Source organism: Drosophila biarmipes, chromosome 2R (genome assembly GCF_025231255.1).
Source record: "Drosophila biarmipes strain raj3 chromosome 2R, RU_DBia_V1.1, whole genome shotgun sequence".
NCBI classification, from domain to species: Eukaryota; Metazoa; Arthropoda; class Insecta; order Diptera; family Drosophilidae; genus Drosophila; species Drosophila biarmipes.
This window is the reverse complement of record NC_066615.1, coordinates 9,011,456-9,038,254: the sequence shown is the minus strand read 5'-3', so window position 1 is coordinate 9,038,254 and position 26,799 is coordinate 9,011,456. Positions and strand designations below refer to the sequence as shown.

The window sequence follows — 26,799 nt, the reverse complement described above, 5'->3', positions numbered from 1 at the left end:
ATGTTTAGCGTTTCAAATCTTAATGAATAACAACTGATAATAAAGTGGATTATACATTGAATTTTCTGTGATGAAACTAACATTCATTTTAGTTTATGCCTAATTTATTTTCAACCAAATCTAATCAAAACTTGTTTTAGAAGCTAATGACAATGTGCAGCAAAAAGTATTGGATTGAAAAAAATATAATTTATATTTTTATAAATTATTATACATAAGTTGTATACTGACCTTCTTTTGAACCATATTTCAACATGTTAGTTGATTTAGGAAAGAATCAAAATTTATTTAATAAGAATTCATTTGAATAAAGAATAAAAATTGTTGTATTCATTTTTTATATAAAGTTTTTAAAGACATTTTACACTTTATTTAACCTCCAATAAAGTTTCCAATCCGACTTGGCCCAAACCCGTGTCGTAAGTATCAAAAAGTTGAGAGGGCGGGCGGGAAAACAATTTAATTTCGGCCAGCACGGACGGGGAAGGGGAGGGAGAGGCTGGTGTCCATGTGTCCGTGTGTGGCCTGTGTGTGGTGGTGTCCATGGTGTCCATGGTGTCCACGGGTCTGTGGGTCCATGACTATGAGTGCTCTCCGCTCTAGACGTAATTTCAATGTTTCAACGTAATCTTTGATTTGATTATGCTGTTGAGCTGGCCTCCCGGGGGGCGGTCGTGAGTGTTTGCCAGTGTTTGCCTGTTTGTCTGTTTGTTCGGCTGCTCTCAGTCTGCAGCACTTCCGGGCCGGGCTATAAACGGATTATAAAGTAATTTAATGCTTTTTGTTGCCGGGCGGATGTGCACATTTATATTTTTGGTGGGAACGCATTTGGACAATAAAAACTTTTAATGTTTGTTGTTTGTCTCCCAATTTATTTAGCACGCGTCACGCATACGCCCAGTTGGCGGCGGCCAAGTGGAGAGCTCCTTTAATGAGTTGGCGGTTTTAGTTGAGCAGTCGCCCTGGCCGAGAAGGCAGCCAGGCTTTGTTTTCGGGCCCGTAATTAATGTCGGCCCCGTCATTTGTGGGCCAAATGTGTGGCCCCGTGGGCCGGGCTGATCATTTTGGCAACATGTTTATCTGGCCCAATGCCCATATATTAATGTCCGCACACACGGACCGAGCATTCCGTTAGATTGTCACATTAATTATGTACGTTAAGCTGTCAACGTGCGCAATATTTTCGCATCCGCAATGTCCACCGCCCCAGCCTCTTCTTCTTGCCCCCGATATCCTGTGGGTTCGTGGTGTGCGTGTGTGTGCCCTTGGCCATTCCCTTGCCATTTTTCCTGCTTTCATCTCGGGCGATAAGAGCGCCTTAGTTTATCTGCACGCCTTGTTTCTGCTCACATCCTGCTGTTTGCCAAATAAATACGTTTGATAATGCGACACGACCGTCATATTGATGAGGCTTCCGCTTGCCAAACACAAGTTCAACAAGCAAATAGATTACAGAGGCCGATACGAGGTTCCTGATGTCTAACTGCAGGTAGGCGAGTAGTCACGGATGAGTTCATCGCCGAGATTGGGGCGTTCAAAACTTTAAGGCACTCGAAATCGTGCTTAAATTGACCTACTCTACTCTACATCAAAAGGAAATTCTGGATTATTATGGGACACAAACTTGCAACTTAGTAATGAGGCATTTTTGCACTTTGAAAGAACAAACATAATAACTTACCTGTACGTCAAAAGTGGTAGCAATCTTACTCCTTAAAAATTAATTAGCAATGTGACAGAACTAGAATTTAAAACTATTAACAAAGTACTTTATAAAATTTTTAACAACAATAATAATTAATAATCCACCTTGTGCTTCAAAATAACGATGCGAAAGAAAAATAAAACTTGGCTTCTCAATTGTGCCATAACTTTAAAAAAATACCCGTATTATTTTGGAACTATTTGGTATACCAAAAACCAAATAAATACCATTAAAACACATGTTTTATAAATTCTCCTCAGCAGCATAACGATTTAGGTTTTTTTTTAGCTATTATGTTATTGTTGAATTAAGAAAATTGTCTTAGGTCTTTGTAATTTATACATTTTTTATTAAATTATCTTAAGTAAACTTTTAAAATTTGTTCATATCAGAGTAATTAGCACTGTTGTTAGTTAATGGGCACTCCGAACTCGGCATAGCATACTTCTCGGAGTGCTTCTGCAAAAGTATTAAACGAAACCTTTAGGACAAATCATACCAATTTCCACAAAGTTTCCATTCGAAAAAGGACACGAATGCGTAGGCCAATAAATTTCTCCCATTTTCAGCGGTATCAAATGAAATATTCGTCTGGAATTCTCCCGAAAAAATAGCACACCCAATTAAATAATATTTCCCATGCGAGTTTCCACTCATAATTTAATAAATATTCCTCTTCCAAATACCCGAAATAAAAAAGCAGCTCAAAAGGCTGTTATGGCCTTTACATTCGGTCTCAATTACGCACCAATTTCTGTCCCTCTGTGCGAATGTGAATGTGAATTTGTGTGTGCCGAATGCTGTTAGCAATGAAAACTCTGCAACTGTGGCCGAAAATGAAAAGTTCCATTGCATTTGGCAAACTAAAAGAGAAGTAAAAAAGAAATGTACTCTCGTATAGAACAGTTGCCTAATTGCAAAAATGCTGCCGGCCAAACACAGAACCGAAAAAAGTTTTTTGGCCAAATGGAATGGAATGGGCGCACAGTACCCAGTAGCCAGTAGCCAGTATGCCATTGCCACCCAAAAAATGGAAACTACGCTAAAAGCTTAAACAAAACCTCAATAAAGCCGTGGGGCGGGGTGCGAGGAAACACTGGCAACTATTGAGGCGGCAAATGGCAAACGGAAAAGTTTGCGACGCATGCGCAAATGGACCAGGACGACGGCAGGACATCGGGACCCCAGGACTCCGGGCTGCCAGGACGAGTGATGCAAGTGCAGCGACAACGACAACGGCATGTAAATGACGCTTTTATGCTGCAATCACGTTTCTTCTGCTCCTTTTTCCCACCGCTTTTATGGTTTTTTGTTTCATATGCAGTGAAATTTTATGATTATTGCCGAAGCGACAAAAAAGTTCTGCCGCAAACTTTTACAGGCGTGTGAAACGGAGGATGTCCTGGAAGTGGGCCCCAGATACCCTATCCTCGTCGGTTTAAGTGTCATGCTCCGATGCCTTCGTCAGTCACGCCACGCCCCGCCACGCCCACCTGCGCTGTCATCCGCCCCCGCCCCGCCTCGAATTGCAGCACACACTTTGCTAAGTAGATGAAAATGAAAATGACGACATCTCCACGTCCGGAGTGCATGAAATTTATGCAAATGCACGGAATTTGTATGAAAATTGTTTTATTCCAACGCGTCATTCACGCACACACACACACTCCCACACTCGCGCGATCATAAAGCACGTTGTCTTGTGCTTAAGCCAGAAATTACTCATACCACATGTTGTCCGATGTCCCATTTCCCTTTCCCAGTCCCCCGTCCGATTCCCAATTCCCTCGGCCGCTCTCCGGCGTTTTCTGCGTCCCGTCGCCCGTCGCCCGCTGTGTATTTTATGCAAATTTCACCGCTGTGCGCAACAATGTTATTAAAAAATGATAACAAGCCAAGCATGGAGCAGAAAAAATGGTTGCCAGGCTGCAGGTTTTCCAAACAACGCGACTGGTTCGTATCCTGCAAGCTGAACTATGGCAGGAACTTGAGGAATTTGTCCGGAAATGTTGCTGTTACTAAAACCATAGGTTTATTATTATGTTGATTATTATTTGAAGTTATATTAGAAACCTTTCAGGATTTTTATATGCTTTTTATTTTGTGTAATCCATAAACATTTGGTTGTATAACCTCTAAGTGTGGGATTTAATAAATAAAACACATTTTAAAATGATGCTTTGCTATTGGCCATATAAACCTTAAATATTATAAAAATAATTAATCTAATTAATAATTATAATAATAAAAATAATTAACAAGCTACATTTCATCAGTTGGAAGTTGCAAGTTAATAGATGATACAAATCATAAGTATTATAAGAAGAAATGATCAAATAAAAATTGTATATATGTAAATAATATAAAGATAATATAAAAGTAAAGAAATAAAAAGTAAAGCATTTTAAGAAGAACTGAAACAATAAACAGTTGATTCGTATCATAATCCCATTTGAGAACACTCCTCTTTTTTGGTAGTACTCGATATACCTTCTACAATATCCCACAGATAGTGGGACCCAACGACAACTGTCAGTTAGACGTTTGTTGCGGCTTGCCCCTTGTCAACTTTTTTAGTGTTGCTTGTTTTTGCGCTCGTGATGTTGCTGTTGTCATTTGCATGCGTTGTTGCGAGTGGCGGAAGGAGGGGGCAGCGTCACATCAGCTAGGAAATTATGCAGTGAAATATGTTGCCACAGCGAGGGAAAAACAGAAAAAAGACCGAAAACGCACAAAACAAAGGCGGGCAGGGAGCCCAGTTAGAAATACACACAATATATATGCACGGAATGTGAATATATTTTATAGGACTGGGAAATATGACAGACTGGCGGCCGAGCTGCCAGCATGCTGCCAGGAGGTCGTCTTCGGGACCCTGCTCCCAAGTTTGCCGCGGAAGTAAGAAGTAAGAAGTCAGGCGTCGGGGGTCGAAGGAGACGAGATCCTTGTTGGAAATGTAAAAGGCATGTCAAAAATTTCCAGCTTGCTTCAAGCGGCATTAGTTTTGCCATTTGAATGGCAAGCATTCCAGGAGCGAAGTATTCCTGTTCGACTCGGTGGAAAACAGGAGCCATTAACTAAGCCCCAGCACTTGGCAGTTCTCCGACCTCAGCAGACTGAGGTTAGCCCCTTAGTTTCCGTTTATTGCAGAATTTATCATTTAAGGGGGTGGAGCAGAAAAGCTGCATCCAAGGCTTATTAAGATATTTCTGGCCAGCTATTCGTTTATTGCACCTCGAAGCTAGCTGGCTTAGCAAATAATTGAAATTGCACTGCATAATTTAGGCTCAATGGTCAGTTAATTGTTATGAAATAACTTACTACAAAGAAGTGTTAAAGTTGCAGTGTGTAAAAAGGACAATTTAAGGCTTGTATGTAAGTGTTTTAAAATCTTTAAATTTTCAGGCCATATTTATAAACATTTTCCTGTATTCCACCAGCATTTCCTTACGATGAAAGGCTCATGAAAAGGTTATAAAGTTGATTTTTGGAATTTAATTGCCAAATGCTTTGCTTGTCATTTAATTATTAAAGCTCTGCGTACCCACTCCCTGCAGGCTTCATGTGTCAAACTGCCGTTGCCATTTCAATTGCCAAACATAATGCTCTGGACCAATAGTGATTCTAAATATTCCCGCATTTCAGGGCCTTTGTTTTGTGCCGGCGAAGCGTTTAATTTTTGGCATTTTAGAGATACGTACGTCCGCTGCCATGGCTAATTACAATGTGCAGTGCCGAGGCGCTTTTTGCCGGATTTCTGACAGGCTTCCCTGCCAGAAAATCTATGGGGCTGAGCGCCTGCGATAAGCGGAGCTGCCAGAGATTCGCATTTTGGACTCGGGGCAATGGCAATCATTTCATTACACACTCCCCCCGCACTGGCCACACAAATGGGAGCAATTTAACTACAACTTTATTGTTATTGTGAGCAATGTTGGCTGTAATTTTGTAGCTTAAACCAAATCCAATTAAGTAACAAGCGTAAGCCTTTTTGGCAAATGTCGACAACGACGACACATTGCCTCGTTTAACCCATTTAATGTTGCACACACTGAAATCGAGAGCCAAAGTGGGCGGGGGGTGGTGGGAGGCGTGTGGCGTGCGGCATGCGGCAGGGGGCGTGGCTGAATGGGGCAGGAGACAGAGACAGTGGATGCCAAAAACCAAAGCTGATAATTTCAATCAATTTTAAGCCAGAGACAAAGCGACATAAGGGTAACCAATTTAGCCGTTTCGCAGTTGACTGCCTGCAATTACCAAACTGGAAATTCAATGGAAATTGAGTTGACTGCACAACTTTTCGCAGTCCAGAAACTTTAAGCATCGAACAGTGATTTTAAATAAATTTAGCTGATCTGTATAAAAAAAGTAAAGATTTTCAAACGGTAACTTTTTATAGTGTCTTCATCGGGAAAAATTTCCTTTTTAAAAAAATTAAAAAAATATTTGAGAATGATATGGGTATAAAAATATAGTAGCTTTATAGCTACCCAATAAGACCACCTAAGACGCTTAGGTAAAAAATGATAAAATGATATGACCAATTAAATCAATTATTGTTTTTCGATTTTCCAAAATACTATAATCAAGGGTTCTAATACAGAAACCCAACTCAAAAACAGGATCCAAGTCAATTAGCCGGACCTTTCGTGTGATAAACAGTTAGACCATGAGGAATAAAAGGATAATGAATTGGAAATCAAAATCTCAAACTTTTTTGCTTTTGCCTTTTGCTTACGCAGGTCGGACCTCAACGTTTTCGCTTTCGACAGTGCCTAGATGGTTAAAAAACTTAAAAATACATAATTTTTTTAGAAGTATCAACTTTGTGACACCTTTTAGTTATTTATAATACAGAGCTTGGTATTCCTTGATAATTGTTGGGTTCAATTATGTATTGTCAGATCTAGCCAAATTTTAATAAACTAATAAGTTATTATTCTGTTGGACAATAATCTTCTCTCTGGATCTTTTAGGTACCATAAGATTTGCATTCAAGGATTTCTTAAGCGAAGAGAGGAAAAACAGGAGACACTAAATTGTAAAGAGAAAAGTATTGTAACTATATCCCCAACCTCATTAATAATTGCTGGGTGTTCTATAAATCCAGGGAGTCCTCGGATTGCGTGTGCCTTTTGGGCCAGTTCTCGGTTTCTTTGTTTTGATCCCGATTCCGAGGGTTTTTTGTATCTTCGGGTTTCCCTGACTTTTGCCTTTTTAGTAGTTGTTGTTGTTTGAGCCTGCGGATGGCTTAATAACGTTATTTCTCCCTGGTCATTGTACTTTTAATGGCCAGTGGCAGCAGGAGCAGAAAACAAATCAAACGCAGACGCCGTTTTGCCTTTGGGCCAGTGTGTTCCTATTGCCAGCATTCGCATCGATCATGATCTTTGGTCGGGTGTTGTTTTTCGCCTTTAAATGCTTCTTTTTTGGCTCCCAACGATGCCGATGATGACGATCGTCGTGGGGTTGTCCCTTTTCGCTGGGATCGGGGATCGAGGGTCGGTTGCGTGGCAGCAACAACTTATCGAGACAACGATGATCATGATGGTGGCGAATCGATAATGATGATGATGGAATATGTAGGCTCTTATAAACTTGAGCTTCTGGGTGGCGACGCATAACATGGGCCCAGAAAGCTCTTTCATCGCATGACAGGCGGCCGAAACGTTTAAGCCAAAGCGAACAAAAAAGCGGTCAACAAGTTGGAAAAAAAGGGAACGAAAATATACGGACAAACATGGGTTTTACCATTGACTTCGTGCAGGTGTGTATGTCCGCAGAGTTAACATCAGAATTAAAATATATGAAACCACCTTTAAAGTATGGCATTGTTCATGCGCAAGGAAATATTATTAACAAGCGAATCGAATTGCTTACACTGTCAGCATGACAAAGGCAAAAACAAGAGATAAGAAAAGTTCTTCGTGTTTTTGTCGGTTTTGTTTGGCAAGAGTTTTTGTGTGTTGGCAAGTGTTCGGCTTTTAATTTGGCACGAAACTTGAAAAAAGTAATCTTAAAATGAAAGCAAAAGTTTCTTTGATGCGAGATACAATTTCAACTGCAGATTTGAGTGAGTTTTCGTAAAGTTGCTCATAAATATCCGAGAGATGACCCAGAGACATGCGATACTAGTTGTGGAAATGTTTTACAAAGTAAGTTTCGGTTATAATTGCATTCTAAGGCATCCCTGATTCGAGATAAAATCAACTAAGTAACTGAGAGCTCAAACTTACTTAAGGCACAAAGTGAGTTCTTGCACCTAACTGGATTGCAGAGTCATTCTTGATTTTAGCTGAAATTATTCGGAGCCGTTGAAAAGGCAATCCGTGTGCTTTAACTCTGTGCAACGCTGCTTCCTTTCGATTCATCATTAGCATAAGTAGCAATATCCTTTTGCTTTCAGAGAAAACAAAGCGGGGGGAATACTGTTTGAAAATGACAATGGTTCTCTCAAGGCAAGTGCACAATTCCACGTTAAATTTACCCCACTCTTTCAGTTTTCCGAAAGAAGGGGAGGGGTCGGAGCCTAATGCAACTTTTGTGTTGGCGATGCGAAGAGATTTTCCGCTGCAATTTCCACTGGAATGAATTGCTTGCCAATAATCCGCTGCGACAGTTGGCAAAAATGCAATTAAAAATTTCCACTTTGTCGCTGGCAGGACGGAGAAACGCTCTTTCCTTTGATTTTCTTTCGTTTTCCCGGGCGAGTGTGAGTTGGCCTTTTCCGATTTGTTTTGCGTAAGTTTGACAGCAGAAACAGCAGCAGCCTCCTCTCCCCTCTTCCCCTCCCCTCCCCCAAAACCATCTGTAGCTAAGGAAAATTCTTTCATTTAATAAAATGCGTGCCAAGCTGACAATTTTCACTGGGCTGTCACTTGGGCATAAGGGATAAGCCGAAAGTTTTGCAAGTTTTTGATTTCGCCCCCGGAGGTGGCACCTCCCCATCCCCGCCTTCTTTGTCAATCAGAGGCGGGTGGGGAGGGGCAGCAATTTGTCCAAGCCGAAGATCCAGGTGTTTGAGCCTGTCTTCTCGGCCCGCGGCAAAGTTTTCCATTCAAAGGTGTTGTAAGGTGCTAAAAACTTGAGCGGCTCCTTTTTCCTCTGCCAGCTGGAAGTTGGCATGATAATTCACCGAGCGAGGGCTGCGATATAGATTTTCACTTGGCTCTCTCTTTAAAATATATAAAAAATATAAAATAAAAATGAATTTTTTACAACGATTAACAAAATTTGTTAGGTAAAGATTAGGATTATAGAGTAAAAATGCCTAATCTCAGTCTTTATGACTGGTGACCCAGAAAAAGGGTAAAAATTTACCTCCTAAATTGAAATAGTCCATGATAACAAAATGTATCTCAATGCATTCTATTAATCCGTGTGGTTTTTAAGTGAATGATTCCTATCTTGTGGGACTATTGTACTCCAATTTGAAGTAGGGACAATATTTCAATAGTGCTTCCAATGAGCTAATTTTACAATATTTTAACAAAATACAAATTTTACTTTTTTGAGGGACCCCATTGATTTTTCCTAGTTTCTCAGCAGCTTTTAAGATTTAATTTATATTTTTTCCCACAAATCCCACGCATTAGCATTCTGGTACCTGGCATCTGGCATCCATATCCATCCCTAGTGACTCGGTTTGCGGATGCGTGTAAACAAATAATCTAGCTCCCAGGCAGCGGGTAGCGCCCAAGTTCAAACGAAGCCAAAGCCACCGAAAACATGTAAAAAACGAAAAGCCGGACCACACACGCCAGTTCGCCGGGAAGGAGGACAAAAGAGCAACAAAAACTCGGCCAGGTTCGGCCTGGCTCCCTGTTCCCGGCCCTCCAGTCCTCCGTTCCTCCGCTCCTGCTGCATCCTCAACCTGGCCGTATTGATTATTGTGATCTGCCGTGTGCTCCGCTCTGGGGGTAATTATGCAGCCAGGGGACTCGGACTCTTTGCGGGAGTAGGGTTTGCGTTTCGTTTACGACATGCCGGGGATCGGGAGCCGGGAGCCGGGAGTCGGGCATCGGGAAACGGGGGCTCGCCTGTCATTTATTTTAAACGATTCCTTTACACATGTCGGAGGCTTTCGCCGCCAACGTTGCCGCATTCCCATGCCCCCGAAGCCCCTTTTCCCAGTTTCGGTTTTTAGCCATATAGCTACCGCTTTGCAGCTATAGCTCCTGCCTCGTCGGCATGCCAATCATTTTGCGTTGATGAAGTGCGAGTGTGAGGCAAAAATGTTGTTCCAATAAGTTCGGTCGATGGTGCTGAATGCCAGAATGCCAAAACGCCAGGACGTTCCGCCAGGCAGTCCGTCAGTATCCCAGTTTTCAGCATTTCACTTCGGTCCCCAGTTGGCAGTCGCAAATCGCTGATCGATTGTCGGGAGCTGCGTGTTGACTCTATCGTTACACAAATGGAACAGTTGAAGTATTGTGTCAACAGCAAAATGCACTCAGCTCGGTTCGCGCGGCATTTACTGGCATGTCAGCAATTTGAGGAAATCAATCAGAAATTTGTCAGAATAAACACGCATGTAGGTGGTCAAAAATGGTTTAAATGTAAGCGAAGGCAGAAGCTTTTTAATTAAAAATTGAATAAATATTAAACAATTTTCCAGTTTGTTAGAAGAGATGATATATCTTAAAAATACAAGCAGAACGTGAAATATAAAAACATCTTCAAGGCAACATTAAACACTTCAATGAAGGAACAGTTGGAAGATAAAATATAAAAATCATATAAATTTTAATGTTAAAGTTGAAAAAATGTCTATTGAAAGTATTATTAATATACTCAAATTTCGGCCCAATTAAAGGCACATACCAAACCGAAAGGCCCTAAGCTGCTGCCAAATTAACGTTCGATCGCCGGGGAACAAGGGCACATTCTACTCGGCAGCTAAGTGACTTGTTCCACCTCCTCGCCAATAATTAATTTGTTGAAAATGCAACGCCGACTCTGGGCCACCATCAGCGTCATGGAGCAGGGGAACGGGCTGGGGTTTAGGCTGGGGTGGGGGAATGGACTCCGGACAGAGTCGCACTGACAGGCGGGCAGCGCCCTGCATTATGCATGAGATTGGACCTGGAGGATGGAGGATGGGACAGGGATCAGGCAGCAGGCAGCAGGGAGGGCGGGTGACGGGGGATCGGGGATGCGGACCCTTGAGAAATGCGCGGCAGGGGCGCCTTCAAGGTTGGCCGTTGTCAACTCTCGAGGCTCCTGCCTCCTGCCTCCTGCCACTGGCTTCCTGCTCCTTCCGAGTCCCCTGCCCCCACAGACTGCAGCTGATTAAGTCACTAAAACTGTTGGCTGCTTTTCTAACTAATTTGCTGTTAATTTGTTGCTACGCTACGGCCAGACGCAACTCATTTCCTTCCTGTCACAGGGCGAAAATGCTGTTTTACTCTCCTTTTTTGCTCGCTCTCTGCTGTCAGAATTCCGGGAAAACCCCTCTGAAACTCACACTCGCACAGGTGAAGCCAGCCAAATCACAGAAAAGTCGGCGGGAAAAAGGGTGAGCCCAGCAAAAACTAATTTGCTTATATCAGCGAAATGCATAATAATGCCAGCGAAAATTTCATAACAATTTGGAGCTGACATTTATGAGGTTTCGGTTCCGCTACATCTCAGATTACAAAACAGGAACTAACGAACAATGTTGATAAATGAGACAATGCGGCCTGAGACGTAAATAAGTAATGAAATAACTGAGATCGAACAAGTGTTTGAAGTTGTTAAAGAATAGTAATCAAAAATATATAGTAAATATCAAAATTAAAAGTGATTGCTTTAAAATTATTTTTTACAAAATGTATCTGTAGACTTATTTTATTTCTTTAAACTGTTAACACTAACATGAAACCTTGCTTAAAGTTTAAATAAAATAATTTATGCAAGTAGTAAATAAGTTCTAGTGTACTGCAAAATTATAAAAACTAAAGAATTAATTATGAACGAAGAAAAAGGCTACAGTCGAGTGTCATGAACTTTAGATCTCTTAAAGGCAATTCATTATTTCATCATAAACTTTAAATATATGGTCTGATTAAACAATTTATAAATAGATTAAAAAGAAAATCAAAATCCAATTCAGTCTTAAAAAACCGTATATAAGATAGAAAGTTGAGGTCGATGGCTTCGACTATCAGATACCTTTAACGCAGTTAAAAAGAGTGCAAGGAGATTGCACACCACGCCACTGGGCAACCTAGCGTCGATTCCTTTATCTTTTACATTTTATTGGGATTTGAACAATTTTGGCTTTAGGGTGGTATCGATAATCAAAACAAAATCCCTTTTACACTTTTACAAAATCTGGAAACTAGAAAGGTTAGAGGTGGGCAAGGATTTGTTGAATTTGAATGACTTATTCTGACTTTTTAGCTCTTTAACTTACCAAGATCTCATTGCTCATACAGACGGCCAGACAGAGGGAGATTCGGACATTAGGCCAGCAATCCTGACGAAAAATATTTTCCATTTATTGGTTCGAAAATGCTCCCTCTTCTACTTTCAGACGAATCTAATATACCCTAATAGAGCATTATGAGTATTGCTTTCTAATCCGGAGCATATTTTATTATTTGGGTCGAAAACGCTTCCATCGACCTCTACATACCCTTTGAAAAATACCGTATACCCTTTGCCCTACGGGTAACTATTTAACTTTTAAACCTTTTAAATTTCTTCTTGTATTTGTAGCAATTAATGGGCTAACTTAATAGCTTAATCCCCCAAATGGATGTGCTCAGCCCCAGCCTTGCCTGGCAACCAATACAGCTGCGACCGCTGCCCTGAAATAGCTTTAAGCACTTGGGGGACACATGTAATACCCGAACCCAGCTGCACATGCACTCGAATCGGCAAACACTCGCCTGTCAAAGCGTTTCCAGAGCATCGCCTCATCGCATGTTGCATCCACATCCACATCCCCAGACCCATCCAATCCACTGCGCCGCCTCTGCCACTCGGATCTAATGTTTATCTTCCGTGTTTCGGCCAGCTCAGATTTCATGTGGGGGCACTTTGGCACTTTGCATGCGGATGGCTGGCGGGGAATCCCCTCCGAGAGTCCCGGGAGGGGCTGCCACCAAGACGCGGCCGAGTGGCGCTCAGGGTTTCCACCGAAAGTCACGTGCGGCTCATAAAAAATCAACGCACAACATGTTATTCCACTGATTCTGGGCTCTTGTTCTTTCGCTTATGCCTCCTCTGAACTGTTCTGGTTTTCAATGAAAACGAAATTCAAAAATCAAAAATGTTGGCGCGACAAAAAACAACGCAAGCCATCAATGGGGCAGGCCCAAAGCAAAGGCATTAATTAAGGGAGAGCAAAAAGTGTATGTATTGTTTTCTTATTCCTATACTCGTTACTCGTAGAGTGGAAGGGGTATATTGTGTTTGGAGGAGGGTTTGTAACACGGGTTTGTAATGAGTACTTTGAAAAGGTAAATGTTGTCTACAGGAGTACAGAATTCATAAAACTGAAGATATTATATACTTAGATACATATTTATATATTAATGATATCATATATGTAATAGTCTGATGTGGTATAATAACCATATATTTCCTTTTTACTAGGGGGTATCTTGCAGTTCTTTTTAGGCTATTTTGTCCGCAAATATTAATTTACATGCAAAACCGGAATAAATGGGTTTGAGCAACAAACATATACATTGTAGAGTAGGACAATTTCAAAAGAAGGTACAAAACGCCCGTAAGTATGCAACATGTTCCGACTCAAGAATGCATGTAGCGGGTATCTGAAAGTCGGGGCCCGATTATATCGTGAGTTCTGGCTTTTTTGGGCTTTCCGGGGGTGTGTGTGTGCGTGGGGGAGACTTCGGGCCGTCTTCGGGACTTGGTGGGGCCTTCTTCGTTCCTTGGGAGCAGCCGCTGCCTCGGCCGGCGTCGCTGCCGCCGTCGGCGTCTCCGCCGGCGCCGCAGTCGCCTCTTGCTCTCGACGCTCGGGCTTTTTGGCTTCTTTGCGCACGACTCTCGGCATTTTGCGTTTGCACGTCAAGGCAGACGGACGACGAGGACGAGCGTCGAGCGCACGACGAAGGCGGAAACAGCAGCGAAAAGTGCCAGAAGCTGAACTTCCGCACCCGGGAAACGCGTCGCGTGTGCTCCGAGTGGAAAATACGGCAGAGGCGGCGGAAGCCCGGCGAAAAGCCCGCTAAAAGAATCCCAGCTATGCGTGCGGCCACAAATCAAAATACGAATTTGTGAAAAGTGCTTTCTGGTCGCAAAGTAAAGGCAAGAGTGCTCGTGCGTGGGCCATCGGCTAATTGCTCGTGTGCCTCAGCCACAGGTGGTGTCCCGGCCCGCCACGCCCCCTGGGGCCAATTGTTGCGGCACACGCAAATTCGCAGAACCCTAATTAAAGTGGGACCGCGCAGAAGAAGGGTCAGCGGGCAGCCGCAATTAGCAATCTAACAGTTCCGAGAATCGATTCAAATTCACTGCAGCCCCCAATTAATTGGGCGCCCCCCAAAAACAGCCGAGGCCCCCACAAGAGAGGAGCCGACGCACTGCGTTACTCCCCCCAAAAAGAGCCGGGGAAAAAATACGTTTTTATTTTTTTGGCCCAAGTTGTGGGTGGATTTGCTGCCTTGCTTCTTGGGGGGACACCAGGCGACGTGTGTCAAAGGTTTGACAGGCCTTAATTGTGCGGAGGACAGGGAATCAGGAGACCGAGTGGGAGGGGTGGTTGCCCAGTACCTCGCAGGGGGAGACGAGTCGAGGCGAGGGCTTCGCTTTCGGGATTTTCGGATTTACGGATTAGAAGCGAAACGCAGTTTTTCAGGGGAGGCAGAGAATTTAACGTCGGACAGAACATCGACTTTTGTATCTCAGCTTCCTTGCGAGTTTCTCAAGGAAAATAAGCTTAGAAAAGGAAAACTATTTAATACAATTACGAGTGGGAGAAAACTTGGGATATAAACAAGGCTTTAATGGGGGAAAGGAATATTGAAGAATTTCGAGCTTATTTTTAGCTTATGGAAGAGTAATTCCGGCTACGAAGAACCTATAAAACAACTATTTTCCTGAAGAATTGTTGTCCGGCTAGATTTTCGCGACCCATTTATGTTCAATTAAAAAATTAAGTAAAGCAATTTGTAGATTTCGGCTGGCCATCAAATGTTCCCTCAACATCAATTAATAAACATGCGACAAACAAGAATTAAATCGAATTTGTTGGCCATTGAAAACATCTAGATATAAAATAAATTACTCGTTGGGAAAAGCAAATAATTTAATAAAGACTTGGGCCAATTAGCCGCAGCACACGCACTCAAAGGCTGTTTGAGCTAAATACCGATAAAGAGAACCAAACAAGTGGATAGTTGATACCAAATAAAGTGAACCCGGAAGGAGAACCATGTCGCCAGGAGTGGAGCTGCTGCTGCTGCTCCTGCTCAGCCCGCTGCTGCTCGCGGAGATCTCCCACCTGCCGATGGCCAGCAATCGCATCATCCTCGACTCCACGGAGCTGCTGCAGCCCCCCCAGATCCAGGACCCCAATCCGCCGGCTGTGGTCAAGGCGACGCCAGTGCCGCCGCAAAAGTGTCCTTCTCAGCAGCGGTACCGCAAGATGCTGAAGGACTTCGACGACCTGGAGGACCTATACGTGGATGTGCCCGTGCACATTGCCCTGGCGGAGCGGCAGAGGAAGCGGTGAGTTTGGTTTTCGATGTTCGGTTTACGGTGACGGGCAGCAATACGCCTAAGTGCGATGGCGACGCCGTCTGCCACACAAATCAAATTACGGCCAAACAAATGCGAAAGATGGCCGAAAGAGCCAAACTTAGGGGCGCCTCGCCGAGAAGAAGCAGAAGTAGTCGGCAAGAGCAAAAAAATAATTTATAACCACGACGTGTGGCTGGCCAAACAAAAAAATAGAGCCCAAATCCACAGCCAGATTTTTTTTTGGCCATGAACGTGTGTGTGTTCCCGTCGCTCTCCTTCTTATTTGTCTAGTGCTCGAACTTTTGTTGTCCTTGCAGCTGCCGCCACAAATCGCACGGTGGACTTGGACCCAGGTTAAAGGGCCAAACCTCTTGAACTATAGGAAAGGCTCTTCTTTAATATTTTCTTATTTGGTGGATACACCTCTTCGAGGCATTCAGATCAGAAGACCTTAAAAACCACTTATTCATATTTTCTAACATCAATATTACGGAACACAAGTCTCAAAACAAAACCAAATAAGTTTAAGCTAAGCCGGTTATATTTGTCTAGAAAATGTAAATTTAAAATGTTCTGAAAACCTCTATGGATGTCCAAATGTACTAATCATAAAATATTTGACCTCTTAATTAACACTTTACTTGAAGATCTCCAGCAAATCGTTAACTTTTTTAAATCCGCTGACCTGCTTCAAATAGTTTAAACTGTCATACTTTTCTATTTACTTGTTAATACGAGTTCAGTATCAGTTAAAATGTAACTATTAAAATTTCCGGCCGATATTCCCAGCAACTATGTTCGGTTTCTCCCAGTACCCTAAGTTTTCAACTTTCCGCTACAATGTAAAAAGAAAAATTTAATAGATAATTTGAATTTTATAAGACTCTAGATTCCAAGCAAAATCAACTGATATTCGAGCTATCTATCATGTGATATACGAGCTATCCAATTTAGTCCAAGTTTTTGCAATCCCAATGTGTATTTGCGGACTTGCTTTTCAAATAGTTTGGTATACATTTCTGTGACACCTATGTTTGCTTTTCTGTAGCACCCTTATATTGGATTTCCCAAGCCGCCGGAGCTTCCCCGTTTGCTCCACTGTTGCCGCTGCGTTGCACGTGGCGTATGAGTAACGTTATTTTTTTACGGCTTTCATTGGTTTCCCTTGGGCCTGGGTCAAAGAGGCCCGTCACGTTTTCGCTTAGGCTCTAGATTTCAGTTTTCGGTTTTCGGTTTTCATCTTCTCCAGTGAACGTGCGAACCGTCGGGGGGAAACTGGAGGCCAGCAGGCTCGTATAACACTCGATCATTTGCCACAGAACGCCGGCAAACATTCAAATTAATGTCGTGGTTTGTCGTCAACTCCTTTTTTGTTTCGCCTTTTCAGTGCTTTGGCTTCGTTTCCCCCACATCTTCCCCCTACACAGTTTTGTTGGGCGTCGCGCGACCCGGCGAGAGTGCTCCAATTGCCTCCGAATGCAGCTCGGGTGACCAGCCCGCGGTGCCCTGGAGACTCGAGATGCGAGATCCGAGATTCGAGGGCCCAGAGCCCAGACCCAAAAGCCAGAGCCGGAGTACGTGACGTTCGGCTCGAGTTGCCCACTTGGCGAGCGTGTGAAAGGAGTTGGTAGTGGTCGCTAAAGAAGCTATCGCGAAAACCGCGTTTATGGCGCGTGCAGCCATTAAGCGTTTTGCTAGAATCAGCACCAGGCCAGACCCCTGCCCATCGTCCCATTCAAATTCCCGTTCCCGTTCCCATTCGCACTGCCAATCCCATTCCTGGTGGCCCCGTGCGTATCCTTCCAGCCACCAATCAAGGGGCGAGCGTTAATATTTTTGCGCAAACAAATCATAAATATTAATTTAACGACTTAATTCGACGGCGCAATATGCGCTCCCGTTCCCAATTCGCCAAACGCCGTTCGCAATTCGCATTCGCAAGTCGATCACTCTGGACGCGGATGCCACTGGCGGCCACCTGTGGCATGGGGCATGTGGCATTCGCTGGCTAGTTGGGGCTGCCAGTCACCCAGTCATACAGTCAGTGGTATGAAATCAAAACAAACCCCAAAACTGCCGGAAAGGTGATTGTCTGGCCACCTAGAAAGGAACTTACTCGAATGGGGGATACCCCTTAAAATCGATTTGCTATAAATATTTTTTCATTTGCTAAGATATTGCTTTGCATTAGATAAATTGCAGGCTGCTTTGAATATCCATAAACAAATTTTAGAAAAATATAATAGGTTTAATAATAGTAGTATTATTAATTTTACTAAACCAAACCCCAAATAACTCATAAAGTGATGTTCAAGTTATATGTAGTTCTTCAAAGAAAACATTATCCTAAGCTAGTTCCAAATGATATTATTATTTTCTTATAAAAAACTGAAAAGCAATTATTTTACTCAATTCAGATTAGCAGTTTAAAGCTTTACCCTTGATTTTGTTTTTGATTTAATAAAATTAAAGGAGTCTACTTTAAATCACTTAATTTCGAAGGACTGCCACTCAGCCGGACCATACACCAACATATATCCCTTCCACAACCATTTCGTGCAGGGAACGAGGGAAAATGTTGTTAATATGTTGATGCTGTTTGTTGATTGTTGTTGGCGCTGCATTTTTATGTGCGCCGCAGGCTCGGGCGGTGTAAACAACTTTTATTGCCCGACCCGGCCGACACTCGGCAAAAAGCCGCCCGCATCTCGACTTTTATGGCGTGAAACTATTTATTTGTAAGCGCATCAAAGCAGCCACAGCAGCAGCAACAAATTGCCATAAAATGCGAAGCATAATTCGTTTTTGGCCTTTTGTTTTGTGGGTTTTTGTTTTGGTTTCGGCTCAGAACTACGCAGACCTTGTGGCAGAAGCAGAATCTCGCACAATGACCAGTGCCCCATCACCATCAAACTCGGCATCGACATCGGCGTCAGCGGCGTCGTCATTATTCTGCGCCGCCAGAGAAGATCTCCTACGAGTGTAGTGGGCATAGTATGTATTTTTAGCACTTGACAGAGTACGAAAATACTCGGCCGAGACTGAGTAAGTCTGAGGATGTGGACGTGGATGCGGATGGGACTGGGGAGTGGGAATCGGAATCGGAATCAGAATAGGAATCGCAATGGCAGTCGCAATCGACCAAAAGCAAGCCAATACCGAACCGAACAGAACAGACAGAGGGGCGTCGCTCTTAGTCAGACGACTTCGCCTCAACGCCATAGTTCAATAGTCTAAATTTCCCGAAAAATAGAGACACTGCCGAGGGGAAGGGAAGCCGTTTTCAAATCACAGACGCTAAGTGCTCACTGTGCCCATTTCGGTGTGAGTAATTGAGTGCGCCTTTGTTTCGCATTGTTTTCGACGTGAATCACTCACAGAATCGGTTTCAGAGTCAAAATCAGGGTGCTGAGGCATAATAGAGCTATCAAATAATTGTTATGTTCTTGGCCGACATCAGGATCACCAGTGAAATGGGAGCCATGTGGGGAAGTGGGCGATGGGTGGGCTCTGCTTACAGTCGACTTCCCAGTGACAGCGAATGAGTAATCCCCGGCACTCAATGTCGGCCACAAGATCCATTAATGAAAGCAGATGATAAATTGTCTCAACAAGTTGCTCGGCGCACAAGCACAGCCAGGGGAATTTTCCAAGCGCGCAACCTGATTTATGGAATATCTAAAAGCTCAGGGATTCGATTTGAGCAAATATTAAAAATGTATTATAGATTTTGAACAAATATTTTATATCTTTAATTGAAAATAAATTTGTATTATCTCGCAGGAAAGCCATTATTATAGTTAGAACTATGATATGTATTTGATTTACTGCAGATTCTCAGTATTTTCAAAGATTTTGAAGATTTAGCAGACCGTCAACCAACCCAACTACTACCTATCAAGTAGGAATCCCCAAGAAATTACCAAATTTATATCCCGTAACTCACATAATTCCGGCAAGTTTTCCCTCCTCTACTGTTACACACGCTCTACGGTGCACTTCCAATCCCATTTGGGATATTTTCGAATCGAAACTTGTGCCATCTGATATCGAGGCGATATTTGTTTGGCTGCCCTGCAGCAGCTTCCTTCGCAATCAGCGAATGCGCCACTTATAGGGATATCTGCTTAACTCGTTCTTTATCTGTGTTTTCGCTCGGAGTTTTCCGGCTGCAGTGCAGCTGGGAAATCTGAAGCTGATTGTCAATTTGCGGAAAGCGGGGAGTCTCAGTTTCAGTCCCATTCCCACTCCCATCCCCACTCCCGAATGCACGAGGCACAGACTCCTCGACGTTGTTGTTTGCAAAAATAGAATTTTGTCTCTGATTTTAAGTATTTCGCGTGAAAAGTAACAGAAGCGACCCGAACGGCAAGGACCAGACTATACTACATCTATATAGACTATAGACCAGACATGAGACCCAGACAGCCGGCGGGGGAAGCCGGGGCCGTGGGATTGCCAGTCAGAGTCAGTGTCTCTCAATTGCAAATTTATGTGAATTGAGTCAATTTTATCGCAGCCAGCTAGGGGAGTTAGTTTGGGTTAGTTTACTTTTGACTTGTTTGTCCCTAGAAAACTTTGCGTCGTTTGACTGGCGTAAATCGTACGACTGGAGCCACTTGAACTTGGCGCTGCCAGCGGCCATCCTTGGGGCCCTTCCTCATCCGCTTCCTCCTCCTCCTTTTCCTCTTCCTCTCCCGCTGCTTCCTGCAGCGACTGACCAGCTGGCAGGGCCAGTGGATCATTAGCTCGCCGAGGAATGTGAGGGCGGCGCAGCAGATGCCCACCAGCAGGATGCCGAAGGGTCCCTTCAGATGCTCTGTGGTCAGGACGATGTCGGTGCCCGCGAACTGGGGTCGCATCTTGTTGATCCTGTTCAGATACGTGTTGTTGTACCGAAAGTCCGCGTCGATCTTCTGGAAGATGCCCACGTCCCGCATCAGCCGGATGATTCTGTTCATCTCGTAGAGGAAGGGGAAGCCCGCCTTCATGATCATCTGCAGCGGGCTGCTGAAGACGTTGTAGGGAAAGGCGTAGATGTCGTCCGCCAGGGCACTCTGCATCGTGTACATGCGGTTGCTCAGGATGCACCGCTTGCCCCACTTGACCGCCTCCAGGTTCTTCGTCTGCGGGATGAACTCCGGCGAGGTGTTGTACCCGTTGAAGATCCACATGTCGTCCTCGTTCTCGAACCAATCGCGACTCTCCTCGTGGCCGCCATAGGGTATCCCCACCGCCACCACCTCCGTTAGCTCGTCCAGCTGGTGAAGATATCCGGGATCCTGAAAGGTGGCTATCATCTTGGACGTGTAGGTAGCCACCACATTGAGCCCGTATAGGGTCAGGCCCATGAAGAATATCCTCGTGGACTCACAAATGGGTCGCTCCTGCACGGCTATCGAAATCGATACTGCTAGGGCATTGATGGCCGTCAAACTCAACTGCTGGTAGTACTTCGGCTCTGGCAGAATCTTGACCAGCGCAAACCAGAACAACCAGCTGATGATGAGAATCAAGATGAAGCCGAGCCAGGTGTAGGGCTCAAAGATTCCGACCATCGCCTGCCAGGCGGGTCGTCTGTCGGCCACCTTGATGTACCAGGTGTGCGCATCCTGCAGATACGTATCCGATCCCCAGAAGACGTCGGCCACCTCGTTGTCCGGATAGTAGCCACCGATTATGAAGTCGCACTCGTTGTTCGTCAGCTTTGCGAGCAACCCAGTCCAGTTGCCATCGGAACCAATCTCGCCACGTGACTCATTGCTGCAGGTTTGGCTTACCTATCGAGAAAAAAGAGATTATTAGTGGTAGTTGTGAAAACCAAATTATGTTGGATGTTGAAAAGTATTTAAAAGAAAAATATAATAATGCTGCATTTTGCATAATTACGAAATTGCCTATAAACCAAAAAATATTTGTGGAGGTTATGGCTTAAAAGAAACTAGTCTAATGCTCACAAAGAAGTTTAGTCGATTTTTCATGAATCCAAGGATCCTCATCTCGAGCCCCAGGATGCAGTCGGCCTCCACAAAGGGGGCCGAGATGGAGGAACACACGAAGAAGGTGCAGTTCTTGGGACTGAAACCAGCCACGTAGTCCAGCATGGACGCGTGAACGAGCCTGGGACTGGGAAAAAGCTGGCCATCATGGCACTGACCCACGCTCTGGATATCCAGGATCCTGCAGTTCACATTGCTGTAGTAGTCGTTGACCAGCAGATTGTAGTCCGTAGGGGAGGTGGCAAAAATTAAGGCCACTCGATGGACATAATGGGTTTTCATCAACTCATTAAAAATCTTGATTGCTACATCCTTAGGAAGTTTCCACAACTTCCGGTTGTGAAAAAGCACCAGGAAACGGCCTCCTGGATTCCAGGACCTCATCTTGGAAATTTTATTGACCACCAGATCCTTTAACGTTGCCAAGGAATCGATAATTATTACATAGTTATCCGCGAGGACAAGTTCTCCCAAGTTTAGGATCGTCTCGTTGTCTTTGTTGGAGATCACGCGAATCTGAAAAAGCTCCTGCCTTTGTGGTTTCGCGGGATCCGTGGCTGCCTCGTTGATAAGCTTGCTGAACCCCTCCTGGATCTGATCCGCCGGACTGGATAGCTTGAAAACGTGGGCCAGCACCAGGTTATAGGCTCTGGTGAAGCGCTCCACGGGATTGCGGTAGAAGAAGATTTGCGAGAAGCTGTCGAGGCAGTCGACCCCGGCCTTCCAAACATCCGGCCCGAGGTCCTTCTCGGGCAGCATGAAGATCACCGTGTTGGCCGTCTCATTCGAGGGATTCACTATTCCGTGGGATAGGTTACAAACTAGTAGAACGCAGATGATGATGACACTGGGATAGTTCCAACACATTTTTGTGTCTGTCGCGTTGGACAATGGCGAATTAACTGCGGCTGGTGTGAATTTTAGCGGGCATGCGATGGGGCGGATGTCCTTCGCCTCTCAGGTGGGGCATATCGATTATAAAGAGTGTGGACGTTACCCAAAATATGTGTTTTATCCAGCACAGCTTGGGACTAAACAGCCACACTTATATATTCTCTAGTCTTGTCTCACTTCAGAAAGTGCTGATAGAGTTCAATAATCTCGGTAGTCCGATAATCCCAGCCTTCAAATCCATTAAAACACTCTCTGCAGGCTGCTGGGAATGCATTAAATCACTTCCGAGCCTCGCCAGCCGAGAGCGCATTCAACTTTCGCCTTTGGCCGATGTTTGCCTTGTATAATTGACTGCTGTCATCGTGCCGACAACAAGGATGGCCCCAGCAACCAGAACCAAACCATCGCCATTGCAACATGCAAGGCTTAAATTAAAGCAAATATTTTCTCAGTCGCAGCGGCGCCGCCGCCAACAATGGTCGGAATGCATTAAAACACTCCATCAATCCAAACCTTTTGGCAGGGCGGCCAAAAATACGACTATATGGCATTATATGGCGTGGAATGGCGCACTAACTTCTGTTCGGTTTGCGGGGGATGATGATGGCCCATGGCGTTGGCCGGAAGTAGCCGGTCATAAAAATAAAACTCGAGATGGCCGGCCATAAGCCAAGTCAATGAGTCATTTGCTGCATTGGAATGGCCATCCTGCTCCTTGCAAGCTGCATCCTTGTCGGGATCTCATGTGCAGTGTGTCATGTGGGTGTATCGGCGAGCTCGTTTGTCTTAGCAGTTTGTCATTAGAGCAATTGCTCGTAAATTTCGCATTTAATTACAATACAAAACTCAGCAAGTTGAGAAAAAGTCCAGTGCCCAGGGGACTTGAGCTCAATCTTTGGCTGCAACATTGTTGCAAAGCATCGGCGAGAAGATGGATAAACAAAGTGGGCAAAGGATGAAGGAAGTCGAGGAGGGAATACTCTTTTCGGATTAACGTATTTTCATTGTGGCATATTATGATATTTATTGAAAATGTAAAGGAGTTGTGAGACTAAGGATGTATCATAAATGTATATTTAAGATAGTACGAGTTGTGTGTTCATTTAGGTCATATTATTTTGTATTACATTGTTATACAAGCTGTACATTAAAAATTACCCTTTCGCCTTTTATTAGTTTGCTATTATTTAATAGGGTTAGGATGACAAAATAACAATATTAATAACGATCAATAAGGCATAAAAAGTCTATTTATATATTTCAAATAAGACCCTAAAAATTTTAACTAGGTATATTTGGAGTCCCTTATGACCCCATTATAAAAAACTTCCATCAATTTTTTTACTTTATAGGTATTAATTCATTTTAAAATGATAATATTGCCAAGACTTTCTCCTGATGGTATTGCTAGAGACTATTAGCCTAAAGAATTCAAACAGATATTTAGAACAAACGTTTCTTTACCGGCCAGACTGACCCTTCGGACCAGAGTATGGCCAAAAGGCGCTGACTCATTTGGTGCAGTTCGGTCCCGACAGGCGGCCAAACAAATTGCGTGTGATAATTTAGTGTCATCATTTTTGACAAAGGGCGTTAACAGCTCACTTACTCCGCCCCTGAAAAAGCCGCCTTCATCTCGTTTTGCGTTTTGCAGATTTGTGCTGAACCTGAACGACTCGACGCCGCTGACGATTCGCTTTTCGGCGCCCGTGGGCCGCAAGATGTACTACAATCAGACAGGTAAGTCCGCCCCACTGGGGCCCAAGACCCCTTCATTAACCCCGCCACCCCGCCAATGATCACCTCCACCTCGGCAGGAAACCTCCTCCGGCCGGCGGCAGTGGCACCTGGCCCAGGTGTGGCTGTGGGCAGTCTGGTTCTGCCCTGCGCCCTGCGCGGCCAGTACGACCTCTTCGTCCTGGCCCGCCACTCGGGGGCCCTCAAGGTGGACGCCCTGGCGGAGCACCCCCAGCACGACTGGCCGCTGCTCAACGCCACGCACCGGATCGCCATCCGCACCCAGAACCGTGTGCGGAAGCGCGAGATGATCGTCAAGTGGGACAGGAGGTGAGTTGGCGAAAGTTTCGGAAGAATAGGGGAGAGAACCATGATACGTCTTTGCAAAGAATGGTACTCCAATTTGACGTCTCTCAGTTAAGTCAACTTAACTGCTTGGATAGACGATTCGTTTTTAATTGATAAATAAAATGTTTTATCAAAGTTAAGCTAAAATTGGTTAATTAAATTTATAAGGCTCTCTTTCGTTTCATAACCGTCGAAGAAAAGAAAACGAGTGTCAAGTGTTGTTATAATCTTCGGAATAGGGAATAGGAAGGTTACGCGTTATACCTTATATCAACTTTATGGTGTATGTTTAATATTTGTATTCCCTAACAGCTAAACAATATAAACCTAACTAGATAGGTGTAACTTGAATTTTCCTATACCAACCTGACTTATCACATATCTTTCCAGCAAGTTCGACTACCACGTGATGCACTATTGCCTGGTAATACAGAGAGTCTCGATGGACACCCCGCGGATAACCTTCGATAACTTCTGTCAGGCGGTGTCCGCCTACGTGGAGCAGCGACCCTTGACCCCCAGTTGCTCTGGGGGCAATCCCTTGGATCTGGTCTGGGGTGCACCACCTCAGCGGGAGAGGAGGCTCAATCCCCGGCAGAATCTGCACATCGTGTGTACGGGGAAGAGGCGCCAGCAGATGCTGCGTCGCCTGCTCCCGCGGAGCAACTACCAGTTGGACCTGTTCGGAGTCCACCAAGCCCGGCAGAACCTCACCGTTCGACTGGCCAGTAGCCAGGTGAGCTTCAACCGGACCCAACCGCTGGCCCTGAAACTGCAGGCTCTGATGCAACTGAAGATCGGAGGACAGCATGGCAAACAGGTGTACAGCTTCAAGGTGCCGCAGACGATACTTGAGGTGGAGGACCCCTTTATGAGGCACCTCCTGATCCCCTGCTCGGGCAGCGAGATCCGGGTGAAGCTGCTGCGCCAGCGGAGTGAGGTGGGAGGAACGGAGGCCTTCTACAGTCCCACGTATATAAGGCAGAGGGGAGTGCTACCAGGCGAACGCTATCTGATGCGGTTCGAGCCCAGCAACGAGGACGAGGCGTTGCGGGCCCAGAAAGTTATGGTGAGTGCAATGATCTACCTAGTATATAAGTCCTACTTTATAAAATCCATATATCTTTCAGGTGGCCCTGAGCAGCGAGGCTCTGTTCCGGGATTTGCCGGAACTGCCGCAGAATACGAGTGTTTTCAATGTGCGAACGAGGTGCAATCGAGCCACCATCGCCTGGAATGGCTCACCAGATCAACGCGAGCTGAGGTAGGGCCCTGAACCGAAATTCCAATATAAGATCTACCATATTCCCACCTTGCAGCTACTGCATCATAGTGTTCAACCTGCCGCAGCGCAACCGCAGCGTGGTGGACTCCACCAACTACTGCATGGACTTTGTGCCCAAGCGGGTGATGCAGTACAGGAACTTCGAGTGGATGACTTGTAGGGAGCGGCAGCAGAGGTGGGCATATCGCAGCTTGACTAAAAAGGGCTTTGTTATTAACTTACCATATCCCTCAGTCCCGACAACATCGAAACGGAGACTATCCTGAACCTCCAGCCGGGCTCCAGCTACCTGGTCTACGTGACCGCCAACCTGAGCATGGGCAAGCCCCTGCCCTACCAGGCGCTCACCCTGCACATGGCCAGCCAGTGCCTGGACGCCTCCCACGAGGCCTTCTACTAGGTGGTAACCCCCCAAAGCTTCGCTGCATTTTCGAATACAAACACTGAACTATCCGTCGTTGTAAAGCTACCTTATCCACTACGATTACCGCACTATCCTACAGAAACTACGCTGGTTAAAAGACTATACACCTAGCTTCCAATACTATATATTATATATGTGTATACAGATGCATACAGATGTTCGTGGCAAATGTTGTTTGAGCGAGTGATTGAGTGCGTGTGACTGATTGTGTTCGCCATTTGATTCCAAGTATTCTCGAGTGCTTACTTTCGTACTTCTAGCTAGCCGTTAATTTTTGTATAAACTGTTTCATTGGGTTTTCCACGCCGCCAATCGTTTTGATTCTAGCCCTAGCACTCCTAGTTTAAAGTTACAATTAGTTCTCGTAGGCTTTTGCTGTTAAGTTTTAACCGTAACCGTTCTTTTGTACATTAAGCTTACAGTTAGCTCTATCTTAGGTGTACCATTACGAACATATATGTGCGTTGAAAGCGTTGTATTTTTTGAGGCCGAACTTATGCAACCGAAAGGAGGACAATAAACAAATGTGCTATAAAACCAGGAAACTGTCGCAAATAAATGTGAAACCACAGCTGAAGAAAAGCAGATTTCCGCAGGGTGTTTTACTAAGGACAACGGCTTTGGGGCGAGCATGAACGACTGCCAGTAATATCGTCATTTCGACGATGATGGCGTGTGCAACGAGGTGCGCATAATAATGGAGGGATAG

At 44.6% G+C, this 26,799-nt stretch overlaps 2 protein-coding genes and 1 long non-coding RNA gene across 5 annotated transcripts; 2 read left to right on the top strand and 1 right to left on the bottom strand.

Annotated features, from left to right (window-relative positions):
* The first annotated feature begins 13,733 nt into the window (after nt 1–13,733).
* Nucleotides 13,734–26,675, top strand: LOC108026940 (uncharacterized). Of its 3 annotated transcripts, none has more exons than XM_044092284.2 (8): nt 13,734–13,963; nt 14,933–15,391; nt 23,951–24,036; nt 24,114–24,363; nt 24,772–25,450; nt 25,512–25,645; nt 25,701–25,841; nt 25,901–26,675. In XM_044092284.2, the coding sequence occupies exons 2-8, from the start codon at nt 15,096–15,098 to the stop codon at nt 26,064–26,066; spliced, it is 1,752 nt and encodes a 583-aa protein (XP_043948219.1). In that variant the 5' UTR covers nt 13,734–13,963; nt 14,933–15,095; the 3' UTR covers nt 26,067–26,675. The 3 variants fall into 3 exon arrangements, with proteins under 3 accessions (XP_043948219.1, XP_050743756.1, XP_016953642.1); XM_050887799.1 differs by having other exon boundaries at nt 14,827–15,391; XM_017098153.3 differs by having other exon boundaries at nt 13,734–15,391.
* On the top strand, nt 18,568–19,190 carry LOC127011021 (uncharacterized). The gene is made up of 2 exons (XR_007764027.1): nt 18,568–18,727; nt 18,784–19,190. It is a non-coding gene; the product is annotated as an uncharacterized LOC127011021 (long non-coding RNA).
* Nucleotides 19,861–22,283, bottom strand: LOC108026939 (uncharacterized). Its single transcript, XM_017098152.3, has 2 exons — nt 21,361–22,283; nt 19,861–21,183 (listed from the first exon to the last, which is right to left on the bottom strand). Exons 1-2 carry the CDS (start codon nt 22,267–22,269, stop codon nt 19,972–19,974), a joined length of 2,121 nt encoding a protein of 706 aa, XP_016953641.1. The 5' UTR covers nt 22,270–22,283; the 3' UTR covers nt 19,861–19,971.
* Nucleotides 26,676–26,799: the final 124 nt, after the last annotated feature.

Excerpts from the sequence above, each read along its gene's own strand:
- LOC108026940 (XM_044092284.2), top strand. The coding sequence starts at position 15,096 with ATGTCGCCAGGAGTGGAGCTGCTGCTGCTGCTCCTGCTCAGCCCGCTG. Across the intron at positions 24,364-24,771 it reads ATCGTCAAGTGGGACAGGAG|CAAGTTCGACTACCACGTGA; the intron begins GTGAGTTGGCGA and ends ATATCTTTCCAG. Across the intron at positions 25,842-25,900 it reads TGTAGGGAGCGGCAGCAGAG|TCCCGACAACATCGAAACGG; the intron begins GTGGGCATATCG and ends CATATCCCTCAG.
- LOC108026939 (XM_017098152.3), bottom strand. The coding sequence starts at position 22,269 with ATGTGTTGGAACTATCCCAGTGTCATCATCATCTGCGTTCTACTAGTT. Across the intron at positions 21,184-21,360 it reads AAAATCGACTAAACTTCTTT|GTAAGCCAAACCTGCAGCAA; the intron begins GTGAGCATTAGA and ends TTTTCTCGATAG.